At 34.5% G+C, this 22,426-nt stretch overlaps 2 protein-coding genes across 3 annotated transcripts in view; one reads left to right on the plus strand and one right to left on the minus strand.

The window, feature by feature from the left end:
• The window catches only part of LOC111048801, a 76,807-nt gene that overhangs the window by 38,599 nt on the left and 15,782 nt on the right, over window positions 1-22,426 (minus strand). For both annotated transcript variants that reach the window (XM_022334782.2, XM_022334781.2), the window contains exons 2-5: window positions 15,454-15,682; window positions 14,198-14,309; window positions 13,312-13,461; window positions 12,313-12,477 (exon numbers count right to left, since the gene is read on the minus strand). In XM_022334782.2, the coding sequence (XP_022190474.1) occupies window positions 12,313-12,477; window positions 13,312-13,461; window positions 14,198-14,309; window positions 15,454-15,682 (656 nt within the window). The remainder of the gene's footprint in view (window positions 1-12,312; window positions 12,478-13,311; window positions 13,462-14,197; window positions 14,310-15,453; window positions 15,683-22,426) is intronic.
• Window positions 1-22,426, plus strand: part of LOC120349567 — a 61,195-nt gene that overhangs the window by 3,914 nt on the left and 34,855 nt on the right. The window lies entirely within an intron of this gene.

The following is a 22,426-nucleotide window of genomic DNA, read 5'->3' on the forward strand; positions in this document are numbered from 1 at the left end:
AATATTGCAACAGGCAAATTTTAAAAGTGAACTTGGAGAAGTGTCACTTTGCCCAGAAAGAAGTCAAATACGTGGGTCATTTTGTGAGTGGAGATGGAGTTAAGCCAGACCCTGAGAAAATTGAAGCAGTAAAACAGTACCCAAGACCAAAGAATGTGAGATAAGTACGAGGATTTTTAGGACTGGCTGGCTATTACCAAAGGTTTATTGCCAACTTTGCAGACCTTGCAAAGTGACTAACCAGTTTAGTCTAGAAGGATTGGCTGTTCCAGTGGGCGGGAGAACAAGAGGAAGCTTTTTGCCAGCTAAAGGACATCATGTGTTCCAGCCTAGTGCTCATCTACCCTGACTTCAGCCAACCCTTCTTGTTAACAACAGATGCATCAGGTACTGCCCTTGGGGCCATTCTATCCCAGATGACTGAGACCGGTGAGCGACCTGTGGCTTATGCCAGCCGACAATTGAATGCAGCAGAAAAGAATTACTCGACTATGGAACAAGAACTGCTGGCGGTAGCGTGGGCAACCAAGCAATTCCGTTGCTACCTGCTGGGACATACTTTTACCCTGATAACTGATCATGCTGCTCTGAGTTGGATGCTCAGTTTGAAGGATCCATCATCCCGGCTGACCAGGTGGGCCTTGCGACTTGCAGAATATGACTATACGGTGCTTCACAAGCCAGGCAAACACCATTCCAATGCCGATGCCCTCAGTAGACAAGTTATGGAGGTAACAACAGTCAAAGAATTGAGTGAGGAAGTAATTCAACCTGCACAGGAGGAAGACAAGTGGTGTCAAGGGCTCCTTACCACCGGCCAAGGATGCAAGGAAGACAACATCATATGGTATACCCAGGGCAATCAGGATAAAACAACTTGGAAGTTGGCTGTTCCAGAGAAGCAACATCAATAGGGCATAGAGTTGTGTCATGATACCCCCTGGGCCGGACACCCAGGAACCGAAAGAACCATTGCCCAAATCAACCAATGGTATCACTGGAAGGGGTTAACTGGAGATGTGAAGAAATATGTGGCTGAGTGCCATTCCTGCACTTTACGGAAAACACCCAACTGTCTAGCTGCGCCACTAGCCAAAGCATATGAGCCCTCACAACCTATGGAGATGATAAGTTTGGATATTGTGGGCCCCATACCAACTAGCAACAATGGCAATAAGTACTTCCTAAGCTTCATAGATCATTTTACTAGGTATTCCTAGGGAATAACTAGGGATTCCAATAACTGTTCAAACAGCAGATACCGTTGCAAGGGTTTTTGTTCAGTCAATCATCACCAGGCATGGGGTCCTGGAATACTTGCTGACCGACCAAGGCCGAATTTTGTCTCAGAGCTTATGAGCAACACGTGCAGGCTTCTGTGCATCAGTAAGCTTCGTACTACAGCATACCACCCCCAAAGCAATGGAAGGTTGGAGAGAGTCCATCACACCTCGACCAATAGTATCTCCCAGTTTGTCAAAAGGGATGGGTCCGACTGGGACCAGTGGATACCCTATGCCCTGATGGCATATTGGTCAGTGGTGCACTCAGCAACGGGGTACTCTCCATTTTATCTTGAACATGGTCGGGACATGGTTTTGCCTGGAGACTGGAAAGAAAATTAATGTTCTTATTCATTTTCTTTTTGACTGATAATTCTCTGATGAATCGTTTGAGAGTGCCAGCTTATGAAACAGGTTGCCAAGAGTTTTCCACAACCTGTGGAAAATTTCGGTGAGCTCTTGATCAGTTAGTGGGCAGCTTTCAACAGTAAAGGATGGGTTCCTTGGTGGAAATGGGTGTCGTGACTGTGTTATTAGGAATGGTGTGTGGTGAGTGACAAAAATTCAAAACAATTTTCTTACTTTTGACTTCCGTGGAACATTATTGGAAATTTGAGCACCTATTTTTTAATGTTGATTTTTTAAACTTCGATACGGTTTTCTGTAACCTGTGACACCCAAAGTTACAGCCGGCAGGTACTTCTCTTGTGTAAATTGATTAGGTTCCTTTGTCAAAAGAATGTATTAATTTACATATGAAAAGCAATAAAGCTAAACAGAAACAATACCACTATTCCTTTTTTAATGTATTAAATTAAAATGTATCCAGAAAAAGATCTTTGAAATTCATAGAAAAGTGACAATAGATTAAAAGCATTGGCTCTGGCCATTAGTGGTTCCCATCATATTTTGTATTCACTATCCTTTACCAATTCAAATCTGAACTAACCTAAAATCATTTTTTTTTTTTGGAACTTTGTCAATACTTCAGATTAGTTTGATTTTTAGGGTCCTGGAGCAGACCCGGTCAGTAGCATAACATTGCCCATTCTACCCCCCCCCCCCCTAAAAATGGAGAAGGTTTCCTTGTATTTTTGGTAATTCTTTGATCTTATTCCAAACCAACATTTATTTATTTATTTATTCATAAATGGAGACAACGGGGGTCACCCCAAATCTGTGTCCTTTACATATTTGTACAATACAATATTGAGATTAAAAAAAAAGGAAAAAATAGTTATAATATTATTGATAATAATAAGAAAAATATTAATAGGAAAATTAATGTATAAGAAAAAGAAGAAAATTACAAACAAATACAATGAGTACAAAAACTTGTAATCTAGTTGAAAAAGAGAAAAAAAACTTGATAAATTAATGCAAAATTGAAAAAAACAACGATTGAATCAAAATATGATCAGAACTTCTTATATAAATAATAACAAAATACTGTACCTCTCGCCCCAAACCATGTGCACAGCCACACCCATGCATCCAAAAGATATTGTTGACATCCACCTAGACCATACTAGCATATAAAATTTTGCGGAATCTAGCACGAGAAAACCAGAAGACATCTAGTTGCCCCGTTAAATTATTGTAAATTCTCTGCATTCTATTCAGGGGAGAGTGATAGTTTCTTAGAGTTCTGGAGTGGGGAACCATGAATGAAAAATCAGAATGTCAAGCCACAGGTGATACATATATATTCAACTTAGATAGTAGATGTGGTGCATCTATTTCATTATTCAGGAGACCAAAGAGGAAAATGAGTGCTCTGACATCACGCCTTACTTTTAAAGATTTAATGTGGAATAAATTTCTCAGTGACTCAGTTGGAAAATCTAATGGACAATAGTAATTGAATTTCTTGTAAAACATGAATCTCAAAAATTTATTTTGCAATCGCTCCAGTACACTAACTCTGTCTGCATGATATGGGCTCCATATCTCTGAAGCATATTCTAGCAGACTTCTCACAAGTGACTTGTAAATTAATATCAGAGGCAAGACATCATTAAAGGGTGAGCAGGTTCTCAGAATAAAACCCATTTGCTGATTTGCCCTAGTAGCTATCCAATCAATGTGTGTATTGAAAGAAAAATCAGAAGCAAATTGAACTCCAAAGTCCTTGAAGTATCTTACCTACTCCAATGGTCTGTCACTTATATGATACACATTCATTTGAGGGTTGAGTTGACGATTGAAACTCATGAATTTACATTTTGAAACATTCAACCTGAGTCCATTAGTCTCACACCAATGAAAAAAAATATTGATACCACCCTGTAAATAAAATGTATCATCAACATTCTTGATCTCCTTGAACAATTTCACATCGTCTGCATAAAGGAGACAGGAAGAATTCTTTATAACTGATGGAACATCATTTATGTACAGGAGAAATAAGAGAGGCCCAAGGTTGGAGCCCTGAGGTACTCCCGATGAACATATGAATGATTTTGATTTAAAATTGAGAATTTTAACAAATTGCGTCCTGAACTGTAGATAACTCTGCAGAAGATTGACAAGGCTATCACTGAAACCCATCAGTCCAAGCTTTATCAACAATAGCCTAAGGCTGATAGTGTCAAAAGCCTTGGACAAATCGGTATAAACAACATCTACACGACCTCCATTGTCCAGTACCTGGGATACTTCATCACTGAAGGTCATAAGATTAGTCACTGTTGAGCGACATGGTAAAAAGCCATGCTGCTCCTCTGCTATGACACTCCTGACCTGCATAAATATATTTGAATGTAGTATTGTTTCAAAAATTTTTGAGAAATAATTCAAAATTGAAATTGGCCTATAATTCATTATATTGGTTCTTTTACCAGATTTGAAAACAGGAGTAATTCTTGCAGTTTTCCACTTCTGGGGAAATTTACCAGTTTTCACAGCTAAATTCATGATAAACTTCAAAGGCATTATAAGAACTTCTGCGCAACCCTTGACAATGAAAGTTGGTAAAGCATCAGGGCCCTCAGAGCACCCAGACCTTAGAGCTCTTATTAAAGTTAGAACCTCATTGGTAGAGATTACCCCAATTTTAACATCCAACACTGGCATCCCAGATGTCTCCGGTCTCTCCTCTTGCTCACCAGGGGTGTTAGGTGTATCAGCCTCATATACAGACTGAAAATATTCTGCAAACCCCTCAACAACGTTACAACCACTGTAGAACCGCCCATTGAATGTCATTGATGACTCTACAAAAGATGTTTTTCTCTTGGAATTAACATAATTCCAAAAGTTTTTAACATTGTTTGTTATGCCCGCCTGAATCCTTGCAATATAGTTGTCATGTGCAATGGTGATTCTAGCTTTAAGAGATGTACGCAAAGTCTTGAATAGGTTATCATTGTAAGGAGAATTTCGCCTTTTCCTTGCACATTTATTTTTAATTTTTAAATCAGAAATTATATCATTAGTGAACCATGGAGGGTACTTATTACTTTTTCTCTTAATCCTCACTTTTGGAATACATTCATCTAAGCAAAGGTAAAGTTTTCTATAGAATTCATCAACGGCACAATCAACATCAGTACAGCATAAGAGGGAGTCCCAACAACAGTCTCTGAGCAGGTAATAAAGCCCAAGAAAATCAACTCTTGCAAAATTGTAACGGTACTCCTGAGAATCATCTACAAAGAATTCGGAAGGATGGTCAATATATGAGGCTTCAACACACAACGCGGGATGATGGCCATCTTCAGGGAGCATGGGATCGTCATTCTTAACAACATTTACAGGAGAATTACTTAAAACAAGGTCAAGTGTCCTACCAAGTTCATTTACTACAGAATTGAAAGAATTAAGATCATAAAAAGACTTCAAGTTATTAAGTATTCTTACTTTAATTGAACCAGCTGCAAAATCATATTCATTGGAAGGGATTTCAGGTAAATTAAAATCTCCAATTATCATGAGCCTACCGTCAAGCACACTACTAAGTGACTCGACATATTCTGCATATTGTAGGAAAATATTCGATTGGGTTGATGGGGGAAAATAAACCGCGCTAATGTAACAGAAATTATCATCTAACTTGACTTTAATTGCAACGGAATCATAATGCGCACTATCTCTAGACAATTCATCGCATAATTCAGGGTGTAAAGATCTTTTGACTGCAATCAGCACCCCACCTCCTCTCTGACCCCCACCCCTGTCACTCCGATAAACAGAATAGCGCTCATCGAAGAGTTCCGAGCTCACCATACCACTATGCAGCCAAGTTTCAGTCAACACAATTACATCATAGTCGGTGCTCAGTAAGGATGTGTGAAAGTGCAACGATTTGGTACGAAGTCCTCTAACATTCTGATAATAAATAGAATAATGAGAATTTGAAGACATACAAAAGAAAAACTAAAAAAAAGAGAGAGAAGAAAATATGAAAAGTTTTAGATAAGATAATTTGTCAGATATCAAACTAATGATATCTTATATCTATAGTAAAAAGTCAGTTCTAGCCACTCACAATCAATAAATTGATAACACGGACAATCAGAAAAATATAAGATCCGATTCAAAGTTAATCTATCGTTTATCAGCATTCCATAGATATAAGCTTAAGATGATTTTTAACTAGCAGCTTTCTGCAATATTCATTCTCAATGAAAGACTGCTCAAAACAGATCATTATATCAAACAGAATATCATTATTCGATGTAAGCCTCAAATATGGTGATAACTTAAATATAAAGAGCATGTATAAACTATAAATAGATCCAGAAACAATTTTCAAATGAGAAGTTCTGATTAATAAATTTCTGAAGAACAATATGTAAATAGAAATATAATGTATGATAATACGATTAGCTCATACATGCAAGTACGTTCATTCACACATTCACAGTGCTCATTCATTAGTAGGTAGGCTACAACATTATGTTACGTACTTGCATGTCTGGTATGAATTTTTTTTAATCTTGAAATTTGAAATGCATTGTTATTGCCAAAATGAAAATATTGAAGCAAAAACAATTACACAGAAACTTGGAACATGGAACAACGACACGATTTATCATTAATACAAAGTATCACTAATAAAATCTGAAATTGTTGGTGTGATTAATGAATATCGATATACACATGAATGATAAATGTAGAGAGGTTCATTCAACTATAACTATTATATTATTTAACAGTGTGCCGGGCACTCTCTTTAATTCAGGCCTTTTCCCAAGTTATAATAGTAAATTTAATACGCAATAGACTAGAGCCTTTATTGTAAGTGAGTTAGCGAAATAAATTATTTTCTCTCTCTATTATGAACGGCCATGACTTCGAGTTTCCCATGATAGATATTTAAAAATTGTGGCTCCGAGTCGTCGAGGAATGTAGATTATGGAATTATCTCTAAAACTTAGCCTTCTTGTCGCGACATAAAGTGCGATAAGTTGGAAAACAGCAAGCATTGAAATTATAACAAACTACCGATTTTGCAGTTACTATTTGGTCCAAAGGCTCTAGAAGCCACGCGACGATTGGTCAAATTGATTCCTTTCGCCCAATAGGAGACCTGTTTCTAAATACAGTAGTGGGGGGATTCCCCAACCGCGAGACCAGATTACTTTTCGGAGGACACTTTGCTAGGAGCACTACGAGAGTAAAGATGTAGTCATTATGTTTCGCCCTTTTTGGGCAGGTTTACAAGTCATTAGTTAATGTAGGAGCTAGTTTTATTTTTATTAATGTTTAAATTTTCTAGTAGTGCCATGTCCTGAAAGGTTTAATTGTGTTTCTTCATCATGTACGAATAATTGTTTCTTCAAATAACCGCTAAGGTACGTAAAATAAGGTTAAAATATAATTTAGGGAATTTAATTGATTGAAACTTCCATAAGAGTATTGAATTAATTAAGCCTGTTATTTTTCAAGTTAATAATATTGATTGAGAATAATCCTTTTGATTTTATTAGTGATGGAAGATAATTATAATTTTTTTTCTAAAGAAGTATAGAAAGTTTTCAGTTACGTTACATTTGAGTTATTGTTTCTGGAAATATATTATCGTAGAGTATCGCTGAAAGTCAGGAAGATAGCCTTTAAATTGGAATGAAATTTTTAAGATTATGTTCATATTGAGTTTATGACATTTTATAATTTTATATTTTTCAGACTCTGTTTTCTTATGTCATTAAGGCTTTCGAATAATTTGGTAAATTTTTATGATAGAAATCTTAATAGACAAAGAAGAAAGTTTTTCTTTTCCATGAAATTAATATTAATAAATGTTGGCTAGCGCACAAGTTTCCAACAATACTAGTCGAGCTACTATATGAAAAATTATATTTGATTTTGCAAACCAAACTTATATAGAAGTTACCATCATAATTAATGAAGTATTCATTTTTCTAAAAGCATCATATTAATTTATTACGAGTGTTTTCATAAAGTTGCATTGTATATTAATGACACTCTGGCAAGTAAATCCGTTTTAATTCAATTTTGAGAATGAAATCAGAACGTCAAGATAAAATCTAAATTAAATAATTGAATAAACTCCTGTTTTAGCTTTTGATGAATTGTAGGAAGAGTTAGAAATTAATGCTGTAATACATTTATTTACAGCGGTTCATGTGTGTCCCCAAACCAACTTCTTGTACTTCAAGACACCCGTTCAGACGACAGGTCTAGGGACGTAAGAGGACGTCGCCGTCAAGCCAAATTCAACCGGTAAAAGCTCACCGCCAAAAACAAGTTACTGTAACCCCGACGATAAAGCAACGTACAGACCAACGAAAGTGCAGTGTAGTGAAACAAAGGTTCATTCGAGAATGTCAATCAAAAGTGGGGATTCAAAATTATTATGAAATGGGTTATATGGGTTACTATCGACGAAACTTGGGTTCAACGGGCTTTTCTTTCTTGAGTAATTCCATGTTGAAATGAACTTGTTATTTGATGACTGATATTGTTTGGTTTTGCTATCTAATCGGGGATAGTAATGCGCCCCCGAATCAGATGAGGAATGTCACCAAAGTAACATGAAATTGTTGTTTCTGTTGTTCGATTTTAGTTGCCAATGTTTATTGAAGCTGTTTGTATTTTTCTATTATTTCAAATTGTAGTGTTATTCTATAGTATAAACCTATTAAATCAGGCATGGCAAGATTAATTGAAGTTTTCTTGACTCTAGCCCGTTCACCTGCATGAATTAGGTATAGACTCAGGTATTTTCTAGATGTGTCGGCCTATTTCTAAATTCTAAATTTTATTCAAAATTGTCTTCTTTATAATCTTTAAAAAGTAAAGGCACACAACTGCGCCACTCCTGCTGAATGTTTAGCGAAAGGCATAACAGAATATTAAGTTCATGAAAACAATATAATTTTTTTCTGTTCTATTCTTTTGTTGGAAAGTTTAAATTTCAAATTTGGTTGGAAAATTTGAATTTTTTTTATCTTCAAATGAATTCTTTGTATTATCTACATTTAAGTGTCAACTCTAACCCTAGGATAAGACTCTGGAGTAATTCATCACATTGTAGTTTAATTGACAGAAATTAGATTTATGGAAGTATTGCTCCAGAGGAACGGCATAGAATATAACATCTGACTCGAACATCTGTGTTTCTCTGCCTACCACCCCACCTGTATTCGGTTACACTACAAATAGTTAAATGAGATAAAAATCTGGTGTGGCGCACTCACACAGACCTGAGCCTAGAAAAAAAAAATGCCCGCGTATCCGGTGGTCTTATAGAAATTCCTACTGATAAAAAAACACTAATCAGCTGTTAGAGAGCGTCTCAGAAAATCTTACATAGGTAATACTTTTTAAAGCTGTTCTATTATAATCTATCTATATTGATTATTGCGTCTATCTATAGCACACACATAGTGGGGGTGACTGATAAGTAAGTATAGTCATTGGTGTTTTTGCTGGTCAAATTTTCAGGTATTTAAGTGGTATGTTGTCTAGTGAGAGATTTAAAAGTCGGCATACTGGTTTAAATTAGGGCTGTGAACAATTGTGTCAAATATATTTGCGATTCCTCAAGTATTAACAGAGATATAGCGGTTTTTTCATTATGATCACTTCGTTCAGAAACACAAAGATTGAAGAAGCCATCATTTTCGTTGAAGAATTTATCTTATCTCGACAAGTGATGAGTGGGTGGAGTAGAGGGTCATCGTTTCGTCACCCTCCTCCCAAACTGCCGAGTTCTACTAACGGTAGATTACCACAACCAGCTGTTGTTTGTGATTGCAATGCTATCTCGCTCCAAAAATGGTCTGCAGACTTTTGGCATACGTTTTGAATTTTTGGTTCAGTACTGTTTTCTAGATGGCAGTGTCTTCTTGTTTCTCAAGTTATTTTGTTTTATAATACAACAATACATATCCCTAGCCTCTCTCACACCTGATACCTTTGCCTGTCATCTCAGAAGCTACCTATTTCTTCCAAAAAAGCCTTGAATGCTCTCTTGGCGCTCCCTCAGCTTCCTTTGTCTCCGAGTCCTATTTTTTATCTTGCAATAAGTTTTTATTTTGAGTTGAAGAGTTTACAGAGTGCTCGATTTGCAAATAATTAACATATACAAATCCTAGTTAGCTATATCGTATAAAACTGAATCTAGGATGGCATTAAGCGAGAAAGTTATGTTTGAAATGCTGGAGAAAATAAAAAATGAGATCAATGATAATATGCTCATAATATTATCAAACAAGTGATTAGTGAATTGAATATTTCATCATTGCTTGGAGAGCAAAATAAAAGAATTGATAAGCTGACTGAGGAGAATGATAGGTTGGAACTCGAGGTATCGCGGCAATGGGCAGTAATTGATTCCATGCGCAGAGTGAAAAATCTTATATTTTACGGTATGGAGGAGAAAGAGGGTGAGAGTCGTGAGCAGATCATGGAGAAAATACTGGATTTGAGTAATAGTGTGATGGAAGTTGTACTGAAAGAGACAGATACTGATTTTGTCAAACAATTAGGAACTGCTGGTCCCGGTACCAAACGCCCAATAATGTTGTCATTGGTATCAAACATGAAGAGACAAATTATTCTAAATAATTGGATAAGATTAAAGACTCTTAAGCTACCTGTCTATCCAGATTGTGACAAGGAAACGAGAGAAAAGAAGAAGAAGAAGAAGAAGAAGTTATATTCAACTCAAATCAAGGGAATCGGACTTCTAATCAATGGAAATTATGCTACTTGGAATAATTTAACAGAAGACGCATTGAACAAGTACTTGGAAGAGGCCTTGCTATCAGCGTTCTCGGCGTCGCATAAAAGTAAGAGAATCACCCATCAGGAACAGAACCCAGCAAGAGGTGCAGCTACAACTGGAGGGAACATAACACAATTTCTCCGTCCACAACACAGCAAGTCAAAGTGGAGAAAACCTTCAAAACATCAATAATTAGTAGGATAATGCCGTAAGGAATTAGAATGTTTGAAGGTTTACAATGTAGCTGAATTCGCTAATCAAGTTGACAACATAGACTTTTGAGAGAAAATGAGAGACTTTAACTAAGTGAAACAACACCTTATCACTGGGAAATTGTGCCTTATTGAAAATTATCACCACAGCTAATTGAAAATTGGACTGCTTACTAGTTATCATATTTTATTTTTAATCAGGACATTGATATTTGGTAAAGCAAGTGGAGGCTATTCTTTAGAGTGTCTATAGTATAGCGCATGGTAGTTCCATAAAAATATCCGTTTAGAAGAGTAGTGAAGAGGCCATGTTCTTAGAATAATTTTGTGATTACTTAAGTTCAATTTCTGAACGAAAATTCTGAAAAGACAATTCACCTGTGTTGAATTTGTATTATGTGGTTTTTCAAATTTGTTTTTTTTTCTTGTTCAAATTAGTGCACTTTCTTGAACTCAATTATAATGTTGAATTTATTTTAAAATTGAATATTACTAGTCTAATTATTCGTAATTATATGTCACTCACATCTCCCCCTGGACGGATTCAATCCATGGGGTAATTAGCCTACATAATGACTATTATTTCAAAAGTTAATTTGTTTGTAATGTATTTGAAAATAAATAACAACATTTATTATTATTATTATCATTATTATTATTATTATCATTACTATTTCTATGTTTATTTATTGTTTTTTTTAATATAATGTAAAACTTGATTCCTCCAGTCAAACCTTCTTTAGAAGGTTTTGGAGAATTTATATTTCGTCTGGTTTATAATATATTTGAAATTTTCCACTGAAAAGGAATCGTTTGTCATTCTTGCTTTTTTTATTATTCTTTATTTGTTTTGTTTGTAAGATTTCTTTTTATAAGTGTATTTTTCATTTTTGTTTGTTATATTTTCTATAATAAACTCCCTTCTTCTGGGTGTACCAGGACGAAGGAAAAAGGAAAAAAGGAAAGGATTATAGCACAAACAAAATGCAAGTTATACGGTATTGAGAGTTTATCCTTTTTTTGTCTGAAAAAGGATGAAGGAATGGATAGATTTTGTTGTCCATCAAACTTTATCAGTAAAAAAGGTTAGAAGAATATGTGTTGAAAATCTGGGGCTGTTTAATCAATGATTTCTTGAGTCGAACAGACGGACAATGACTTCGACCTTGAGAAAGTCAAAAGTGAGTTCTCGCTAAAGCTTGTTCAAAAATGTCTCTGCTCCCTTCTACCTCCTACCATATAGACTAAGTTTACAGAGGTAAGATCTAGGTCAGTTCTAGTGCTTAAACTTTTACGTTATTGAAAAGTGGGAGTCAAACTATAATTTCAATGAACGATTTTCTTTAAACCTGAAGATGGTGTACACCTTGGTGGATCACTGAAACTAGTTGTTATAATTTGTATATTTAATCTATTATTTTATTAATTTCAATTTTTTTGAAATAAGTGTATGAAAATACTTTGATTTTATTTTTATTATAATCAATTATTTTATTAATTCCAAAAAAGGGTACTATATATAATACTGTTTTATAAATAGAAATAAGTAGCCCTGAATTCATTCATTCTAAGAACATCTGAATATATATATATATATATATAAATGTAGGCTACTTACACACCACCCCCATTCTCGCAGAATTTCCTTGCTTGTCGATGTGTTTCGTCGATTTGTCCAGTGAGAAGACTTCGCAACAGATTGATTCCATCTTGAAAGTCACTACCTCTGGTTGCCCGGGGCTCATACGGCTCATTCACAGCATACGAGTTACTGGGTGACGTGCTGAAAACATACCGGTAACATTTTCATTTTTTACCTGATATTATTGAGAAAATGTAACTTATAATCAAATTTTCATCTAATAACATTAGATTTTTCATTTATAATGTAGTGTTGCAGAAATACGCCATGATCATTACCACATTCTATTTTATTCTAATTAACTTCACAATCGTTTACTTGATCATAGGATATCCGAGGAGTTATTATGATCGTGTACAAAACATAATGTACCGTAACATTTATCATTTTAAACACTCATAATGATGAATAAATAAATGAATAATATGAATAAAAAAGAGAAGATTTGATGAGAATGATGTTGATATTGCTAGGAAACAGTATATGGAATTATACAAGCGATGAATAATAATATGCAGTCATACAATTTAAATTTAGTAAGAATAAGACTCTTTTAAATTATAATACAGTATATATATAAAATTTTAATTTGAGTGTATCTATATATTACTATATTGGCCAAAGAAGATATCTCCTAATTAATTATAGATAATTTCCTATAGTAAGGTCCACGTTATAATGACAGTGGATAAAGATAGAAAAATAGCGATGCCGATTCTCTGAATTAATTAATTATATTTCTACACTGTCAAAAACATAATTGGCATTGTTGTGGACCTAGAAATGGATAGTACCACCAGCTTTGTCGAATGATAGACAAGGATATCAAAGCCAAAGTTGATCAAATACTGTCATTATAACGTGGACCTCACTATAGATTCCTAATTTTCTATTATTCCTAGATAATTAAATCAATAAATAAGAATTTCGTACTCCAATTGAACTCATGGTCATTTCAAATAGTCTGGTACTCACAATGCAGGTTGATCTGGTATACTCTCAGGTAGCCCATCTTCATAATATACCTGTTGCTGATATTTAGCAACTTTTGGTAGAGTTTCATCAGCTTGCAAAATGGGAAGCGCTCTGCTCAAGAATTCCAAAGTTTTGTTCTTCAAAACATCACTGCAACGGGAGAAAATCATAGGAATTATTTGCCATTGTTTCTTATTTTTGTACACATCGTGACATTTCCTTCCAAGTTTTATGAGGAGGCTTTGGCTCTAAATTTTATTCTAATACTAATGTCATCATAAGCACTATGAGAAAGACTTTATCGATTTCTAAATTATAATGTATTAGATGAACTTGGTCTAATTAGCAAGTCATATAAAGATAGTTAAATTCATTATGATGAATTTGCATTCTCATCATGAGCATTGAATAAAGTCTTAATCATAAACATAATACAGTAACTCAGTTCTTAAAGCACATAATATATAGCTTCTTGAACAGTTCTCAATCCTTGAAGTTCAAAACTTCTCCATAATATATTTATATTTTGAAAACTTTCCAAAAATATATCTTATCACACTTATGAAGATTTTTTCCGAGTTTTGCGTTGTGAGGCTCAAGCGCCAGTTCATTGCATTAATGCTGTCAATCAAAGTAAATTTCACTGTAGGACAACACGCATCAATAGTTTGGTCTACACTCTATATAGAATCGTTCCTCTACCTAGGACAAATTACATTAATAGTTAAAAAAACTGAATCTTGATCAGTTTTCATGTTAGAAGTCAACACCATAGTAGAAAAGAGATTGATGTCTTAAATTACCGTAGTAGAAATGGGACTCCGCAACATACAACCGGATAAATAATCACTTGTGAGTAAAGAATAATTCGAATAAATCTACTCACAATGGATAAGGAGCGTCATAGACATTCTGCCGCATCGGGTTCATCGGAATGTATCCTTTATTCAAGTCGCCACATAAGTTGTTCAAAGTTTTAACTTGTGATCTACCCACACCTGAAAAAGTATATTAATTTATTGTATTCAATGGAATTTTTATACAATGAATGTTATATAAAAAGTACTACCGTACTCCACTAAGATTGAGATAGCGATGTTATTTTCTAAGATTCGATCAAAGGAGAATAAATTACCTGTAACAACAAACTTCAAAACATAAATATATAAGCAAATATGAAACCATTATTTGAAGTTACATTTCTTTTGATTCTGAAACAATACACAAAAACTCCTGTATGAATTGCTAACAATGAATATCACCTCTACTGAGACTATTATTAATTTGGATCACAAAGAGTGACAATAAATTTATCCAGTTTATTCTTCGCTCAACCGGTTTTACTGTAACAGTCTACTCAATTTTTTGAAATTTCTTAACATTATTATATTCTCTGCAATTGCGATTAAGCTAGTATAATGTAATAAATCAGTACCTATATATAGTAATCAGTACCCCACATATTATGTGAAGCACAAATCTATATCTATTTTATCTACTTGTCCCAGTTGATTCCGCAGAAATATCATATTTAAACTGAGATTCTTTTGTAAGGGACCCATTGCAAGGTAGTACCCATTACATATCATAACAAATATTTGGTCAAAGTTCTTTGATGGAGTGAAGGTCATCTTTTATCAAATATTGACAGTCTATTAAGAGTCAACTAAAGGAATGAAATCTTCGATAAAGGATAGTCAAAAATATTTTTTCAAGTGTTTGACCGTTGACCATCTAATGAGAGACCCTAAGAAGTTTAGAGAAGTACCAAGGTGAAAAGAATACTATACTATTAAAAAATATCAAATTTATCTTGAAATTTTTCAACAGAATTGAAGCCAATAGCTACATTGCTACATTATGCTACGAAGTTTGATAGGGTGAAAATCGAGATAAAGAAACCCCTGTCCTTTCTTCCCCCATATTTATTGTTTTTTTTTGTTTTTTTTTGCTTTTTATAAGGAAACAAGTGAATTATTAATACTGTATTCAATCTATGAAGAAATACTGGTAATGTTGAACAATTTCTTATTCAAAAACACGCCTACTATTACAAGCGTATTATTATAAATTCTCGTTCAACCTCTTCATGCATGACTTTTTTAATATTCTTTAAAAGTTATGAGTTTGGGCTACTCCTACCTGGACATAGCCTGTTGGAGCGGAAATAAGGTGGAGGCCTGACCGTCGGAGGTTCGATTTTGGAGGATTGGACGAAAGCGTAGTATCCCTCGGGATTGGAGGTGGGACCTTGCAGCGGGGGTGTGCCCCCCTGCCCCTGAAATGGGGGAATGCCCCCCTGCCCCTGCGGCGGCGTAAGAGGGGTTGACTCTAGCGCTAAACTCAGCGGTAGCAACCACAAGCCAAGTATCTGAAAAAAAGTAGAAGAAATAAATATTGAACTGTTTCCATAATTTTTATCAACTTTATATCTTGGTATAACCTATACACATTTTCGAATAAATTTATATAAAAATCTAAGTATCTCATCCAGTAATTAACCATTTAAGTACCTATAATAATACAAGAATAGCACACCAGTACCTTAATAGTTGATTATTTTAGTATTAATAATTATTCTCAATTTTTTATTTATTTTGTCATATTCATGAAAAATAATATCAAATTTAAATATACATTCAGTAGCCTACTACATTATCAAAACTAGTGTAGCCTACTGTTAAGCATTCTAATCCACATAATTTTCGATTTTATTTTATTTATTTATTTATTTGAGATACATATGAGAGCACAAGGATAATATCAAACAAATTATTGTTTGTTTTCTTTTCGGCAATAAATGAATTTGATTTGATTTGATATCCCATAATTGCTCTCTTAACACGTAATAAAGTGAAATAATTGAAAATGCAATATTTAATACAAATATTGAAGGAAATGAAAAGTTTTTACGAAAAGTCTTTCTGAAAAATACACATTAAAGAAAATTTAAACACAATTTTAGATAGCAGAAAAATAAACACATCAAATAATAAAATGAAATAAAAAGTTTCTACGATTATACAGAAGTCATTCCAGGAAGAGAGAAGAAAAATAGTAACGAGAGGAAATAATTAAACACACAACACTTCAAGGAATAGTGAAAAACAAAGAGATCACTGTCACAGGAGATTTTCTCCAATCAAACTCCAAACATCAATGAGGAATTGACCTCAGCAACCCACTCCTCACCTCTCTCTCTGACCTAGCAAACTGAACATTCAAACTCAATTTGTACATCAATCTCTGCACTCTTATAGGTGAGAAAAAATGGTGCACTGTTCTGCACCTTGGAAACGCAAACACGTTAGCATTCCTCCTATTGAATGCTGGAACACTGATATTCAGCATTTATTTATTTATTATTTCACAAAGGCGACTTTCTAGAAGTATTTCAAGCCTAGGTGATGATGATGGCATGAATGATAATACAATGAAGGTAGAGTTATGAATGAATAACATTAACAAATAATTGCAAGCAAGGTAGGAGAATTTACAGCACCATCCAACATTGCCCAAACAAACAAACAGATGCTTTAATTATTATTTCGACGCTGACGTAGAAACTCTAATAGGAATAGATAGATCCCTTAATTGCTGAGTCGGGAACCCCAGGGGACACGACCTACCAAACCTTATTCTGAAGTATAAGAACCTCATCAGCTAGTTCTGTACCCTTTCAAATTTCCGTAATGAGTATATTCTTGAGTAGTGTATTTGTGATTATTTTAATGTTGATCTTCTAGTTTTCATTTTCCTCATCATGTAGGCTAACATGATCAAATATCAATCGATTTTACATATTATCAAGCTCGATGAAAATCTAAAAATACAACCAAGATGAGAGAAAAGAGAACTCGTCTTGATGATGCATACGCAATGTGTACCGGTAGCCTACTGAGGCCCCAAACAAAAGCAAGTTTTTGCGTCGACCCTGGAGCCGTGTCGCGGTCGCGATCGTGGAGAAAGTGCAGCTACCTGCTGCCTGCTGCAACCTGGAAATGGGACTGACACCTTCATCAATTATTCCGAACCTTGCTGGAAAGTGGAAGTGAATAGCTGTATCTTTTTTTTATGTTTTTTTCATCGATTAAACTGCGCTGTCGTTCAATATTTTTGACAAGCAAACTAGTCTATTCCCGTTGCCCTAGTCGTCAAATATCCCACTTTCTTTTCGTAATGCTTTCATCAGTGTTTACTTATACTATCGTGCGCCATCGACCAGAAATCAGAGCAGTCACATGCAGTCTCTGTTTGTCACTCTGATACACTTCAAGGTAGGCCTACAGGTAATCGAATATTTTGTGGAGTAAAGAGAAGTCAGAGCACTTAGTATGTTCATCAGGCCTATATGCAGTCTCTTTTCATAACACTGGCATTTTCATGGAAATTGAACTGTTTAGAGGATTCATTTGAAGAAAATAAGGAGATAAAAGAATTCTCTTTGTGGAAAAATTTGATTTCTAGTTTGAGATCTCAACAAGTACCTATAGGATGAATAAATTTTACAGGAAATATCTTGAAAAATCAATAAAAATAAGCCTACTGTGCTTCTAGAGCAAAATCTATTCAATCTGTTTTCCACAAAGGTTAGCTCAGCATATTATTATTCTAAATTATATCATCAAACGTATACATCAAGGAAAGCTACTGAAGAGACAGTTTTCCTTCCAAGCACTTGTCTCTCTTGTTTGGATGTTGTCATATTGTTTCAATAATACTGTAGTGTTATCACTGATTCAGATTCCTAATCCTTCATTCTGTTTAGAAGGAACGTGAACCAAGTCAAGAATCTGGCGTGGAAAAGTTAATCTTTATCAAGTAATAGTGGCTCAAGTCACTTTTCAATAGTGACACTTCACTATTCTTCTTCAACTTCTGTTAGATTTTGACACAGACTGCGTCCTTAAAATTCTTCAAAGTTAAATCTAGTTGGGAGTGCGTCGAAGAAAAGTAAGCAGAGTTTAAAATGACTACTGACGATCTTTCAAATGAAATTTTCAACTTACTGTGGGGTTTACCCGTATACTATATTATGCTCTAGTATGATGAATATTATTGGATAGCGACCGTACTTTGGGATCATATACGGGTCAGGGGTTACGTCCGATGAGCGATTTCCAATGAGCGATTTTGGGTGTTGGCAGTCCATTGAGCGATCCATTGTTCAGAATAACAGTAAGGATAGGCAGACGTTATGAATAGGAGGACTTGGGTGTCATTATACATCAGGGACAGGGGACAGTGAAGGAGGAAGGCTATGAGCGATAAATGGGTAGTGTCATGTGTATACTCGTAGTACGATATTATATTGAAGATGATGATCTTCAGTATCTACCACCTCTAATAAAAAGGAATCAGTTGTAGAGCAAAGATTGAATAGCTTTCAACTTCGAACAGTTTAAATTTATGTTCATTATTGCCTATTTATATTAATTTATATTTAAAAATAAAAAAAAATCCTATAAGTTCTATCAATTACCATATCATCAATCATCAACTTCACATCTGAAGCAATCTACAAGCAATCACAAATTTCAAGTTTATACCAATCTACAATCGTTATAGTTAGTATATAAAAGCGAAATGGCTCCCTTATTTTATTCACATAACAGATTCCACCAACAGAGGTCAACATCTACATTTAATCTTTAGGCGCTTAAATCCAAAAAATGTATAATTAGAAGAAAATTTCTGGAGATTTTCACATTTCGATAATCCCAAATCAAATGTTTTTACTATCATCAGTAATAATATACCCAAATCGAATTTCTTAACAGTTTGTAAATATATTGTTTATTGGATACAATATTCTTCAACAAATGATTTTTTTTTCACGGGAGGTGGTAGGTGACTCAATCATGATCATCAATATCGTAATGCAAGTATTTACATAATATGTTTTTAGCCTTCCTCCGGCTCTGTCCCTGATCATCCAATGATCAGGTCATCCAATTCATAGCGTCTGCCTATCCTTATTGTTATTCTGAATAATGGATCGCTCAGTGGACTACTTTTTCCCTGATCGCTCATCGGACGACACCTGGTTACGGGCCACAAACAATCCATGTTCAAAAAATTCAAATATGTAGCCCCTTATCCCATACTAGCAAGAACCCGTGCTTCGCAAGGATCTATTTCAAAACTTGACAAAATGAAAACTTGACGTAATGAAATTTTGAAGAATTGAGAATAGGCCTATAACCATCCTTGGTTATTTAAGAATCTATAAGCAAAATTTCAAGTTAATTAGTCCAGTAGTTCAGACGTGATTATGCGTCAAACATAATTTTCCTATCCCGTACGTGCATAAGCCAGCTCTTTACTTTATATAATTATTATAGATATAGTTAACGACTGCAAGAGATAGGACTGTGGAACAGAATAGTGGTGAAACTATGATAGCGCCAGAAGTGTCTCAAACACAATAGTAGGTACTACATGAACGTTTTGAAAGTGATTTGAAAAAATTTTAAAACAAAAAACTGAATCCTTATCATTCTACCTTCATTTAGAGAGGCTTTTGTTTGAGCCGAATGGAAATCTATTTATAAAAAAATGAATGTCTGTTTGTGTGTTTGTTTGTTCCCTGTAGACTTGAAAACTACTTGACATAACGGCATGAAACTTTGGGAATATGTTGTGGGATGGTTTCTGAACAGAAATTTTAATAGGGGGGCTAATAATAATTATTTATTAATCCATTTTACAGACATATGTTTTCTAAATTTTTGTCCGAGCGGCTACTGAAGAACGAAAAGATGATCATGATTCAAGATCATATTGTGATAATATGATTTAGCATCTAAAGTTACCAGCTGTAATAAACATATCACCCTGTGATAAATTATTGTGTAGCCTACTGGTATTAAAACGGTAGTTTGGAGTTGAAGTGTAGTTGATTGGTACCAGCAGTTGATAATGGTTCCTTAGAAGACCTATACAAATAATTATCACTCCCCTATCATTGAGAAACTGGAAAATGTTGAAAAAAATTATCACCTAATGAAAGAGAGTATATATATATATATATATATATATATATATATATATATTGTATAGTATATATGTATAGTATTCATATTGCATTCATTAATTACTGAAGTTTGAAAGAATAATTTACAATTTTTTGAATTTAGCTTAGCTTATATTCATCCTAAAATGGAAAGAATATGGAATTCTGTGTGATTCATTGTACATCGCATATTTCCTGGACCATATATCGACAATCTACAGCTATGAAAACATTGAATATTTTTCTTTGAAACACTGATATAACCTTTTCTTTTAATTGAAAACTTTACTGATAGATATTACTACCAATTGATTGAGAAGAATAATATGTTTTCGGAATAATGAATGCTGCATGACTAAGCATATAGTAAGTCCATATTGAGATGAACATGTTGATTGTCAGATAAATTTCATGATTCACCAAATAAAGTCAAGTGTAACATGATATACATTGGCGGTGCGAAGTTCGCTGGGTAAGCTAGTTGTAAATTAAGCTTTACTATTAATAGACAACGCTGAAAAAGACAGGCACAATCACCAGGAATACTATAAACCTGTAGAACGTTTACCACGTAAAACACGTGGTAAGCTCGCGCTCTCAATCAACGCAAAATCAATTCGATCAGCTAATTGATGAAATTGTTTCAAGCTTTCCAATGATTACAACATATGTTAGAATATCATGTGTCAATTATCTCAGTTCCATATGGAGTTCACCTTACCATAAGCTTACTTAATAAGATCCTTTTTCATCCTTTGAAACCCTTAGAGGCAAAATATCTCAAAATCCGTTCTTAGTGCGCGTCTAGCATGTTTGAAGAATATTTGTGCAAAGGTTTAAGCCTGTAGGCCAATTAGTTTGAGCTGTAGTGTGATTTTACATCAGAATTTTCGAAAAGTGCCCTCTCCTGAACCCCCCTGTGCTCCTAATTGGAATTTTTCTGTATAGATCTGATTTTTTTCGTACCTGAACGAAAAAGTTCCTCATGACTTTGCTGTGCAATGAACGGTTAAAAAGTGATAATTTTGGGGGGCCCAGCTCCCTCAGGGGGGGGGCAGATTTCTGAAAAAATTTTGTAGTGGATGTTTTGAGGCTACAATAAACAATTGTGCGAAAAATCAAGTTTTTAGGCTTAGTAGTTTGGGCTGTGGTGTGATTTCAGTTTGTCGGGGCTTAACCTTTTAGATATAGGTAGAATAAGAATAAGAAGAAGAAGAAGAAGAAGAAGAAGAAGAAAAAGAAGAAAAAGATAGATTATTATGTTGCTTTGGCCTGTGATCTGTATAAATGTCCTGTAACAACTAAAGGTGCGTCCACACATGCCGAACCGAACCTCGAACCGCGCAGCAAACCGTGCATTCCTCCGAACATCTTGCCTTTCAACGAACATGAGCATATGTTTCATAATGTTAAAAATCAGCTGTTAATCATTCGCCGTACCGTACTCCGAACCATTCGCCGTGCCGCTTGTTCTAACTGCTCGCTTCACCTCACTCCGAACGCTGAACTTTTCAGCCAATCAGAGCCCTCGATTACAATTCGCCGTGCAGCTCGCTCCACAATATTTTGGCTATTCATCACAAGTGGAAAACATGCGAACATGAATACAGTATGGGCAATTTTTTATTTGATTAAATTCATGTTTTGAAGAATTCATTGTTACGAATGATAAATTGATAGGAGCTTAAAAATATTTTCTAATTCAAATGAAATAAATTCTGAAAAAATAATGATTGGATAAATACCAATATTGAATTATTGTTGACCAAGAACAATTCATTCAACTAATTCTGTATTGATGAAATTATAATCATTTTCTCTATTGATAATCAATTTCATCAACTAATCATCAACTAACTGAAGAAAGTACATCAATTTCCATGAATTAATTAATAGATCTATATAAATCTAGAGTGTAGGTCATATCTAAATTCACAGAGAGTTCGATTCTTGTTGGCAAGATATATGTTATTCAATGCAGAAATCATTGTTATTTCACTAAAAGATAGGATAAAATGAATAGTTCTCTTCCAGGGGGAGTTTTGACAACCAACAAAACTCATTTTTCATTTGAAGAAATAATATCAAAAAGGTGCATAG

The sequence above is a fragment of the Nilaparvata lugens genome, chromosome 2 (genome assembly GCF_014356525.2).
Source record: "Nilaparvata lugens isolate BPH chromosome 2, ASM1435652v1, whole genome shotgun sequence".
Lineage (NCBI taxonomy): Eukaryota > Metazoa > Arthropoda > Insecta > Hemiptera > Delphacidae > Nilaparvata > Nilaparvata lugens.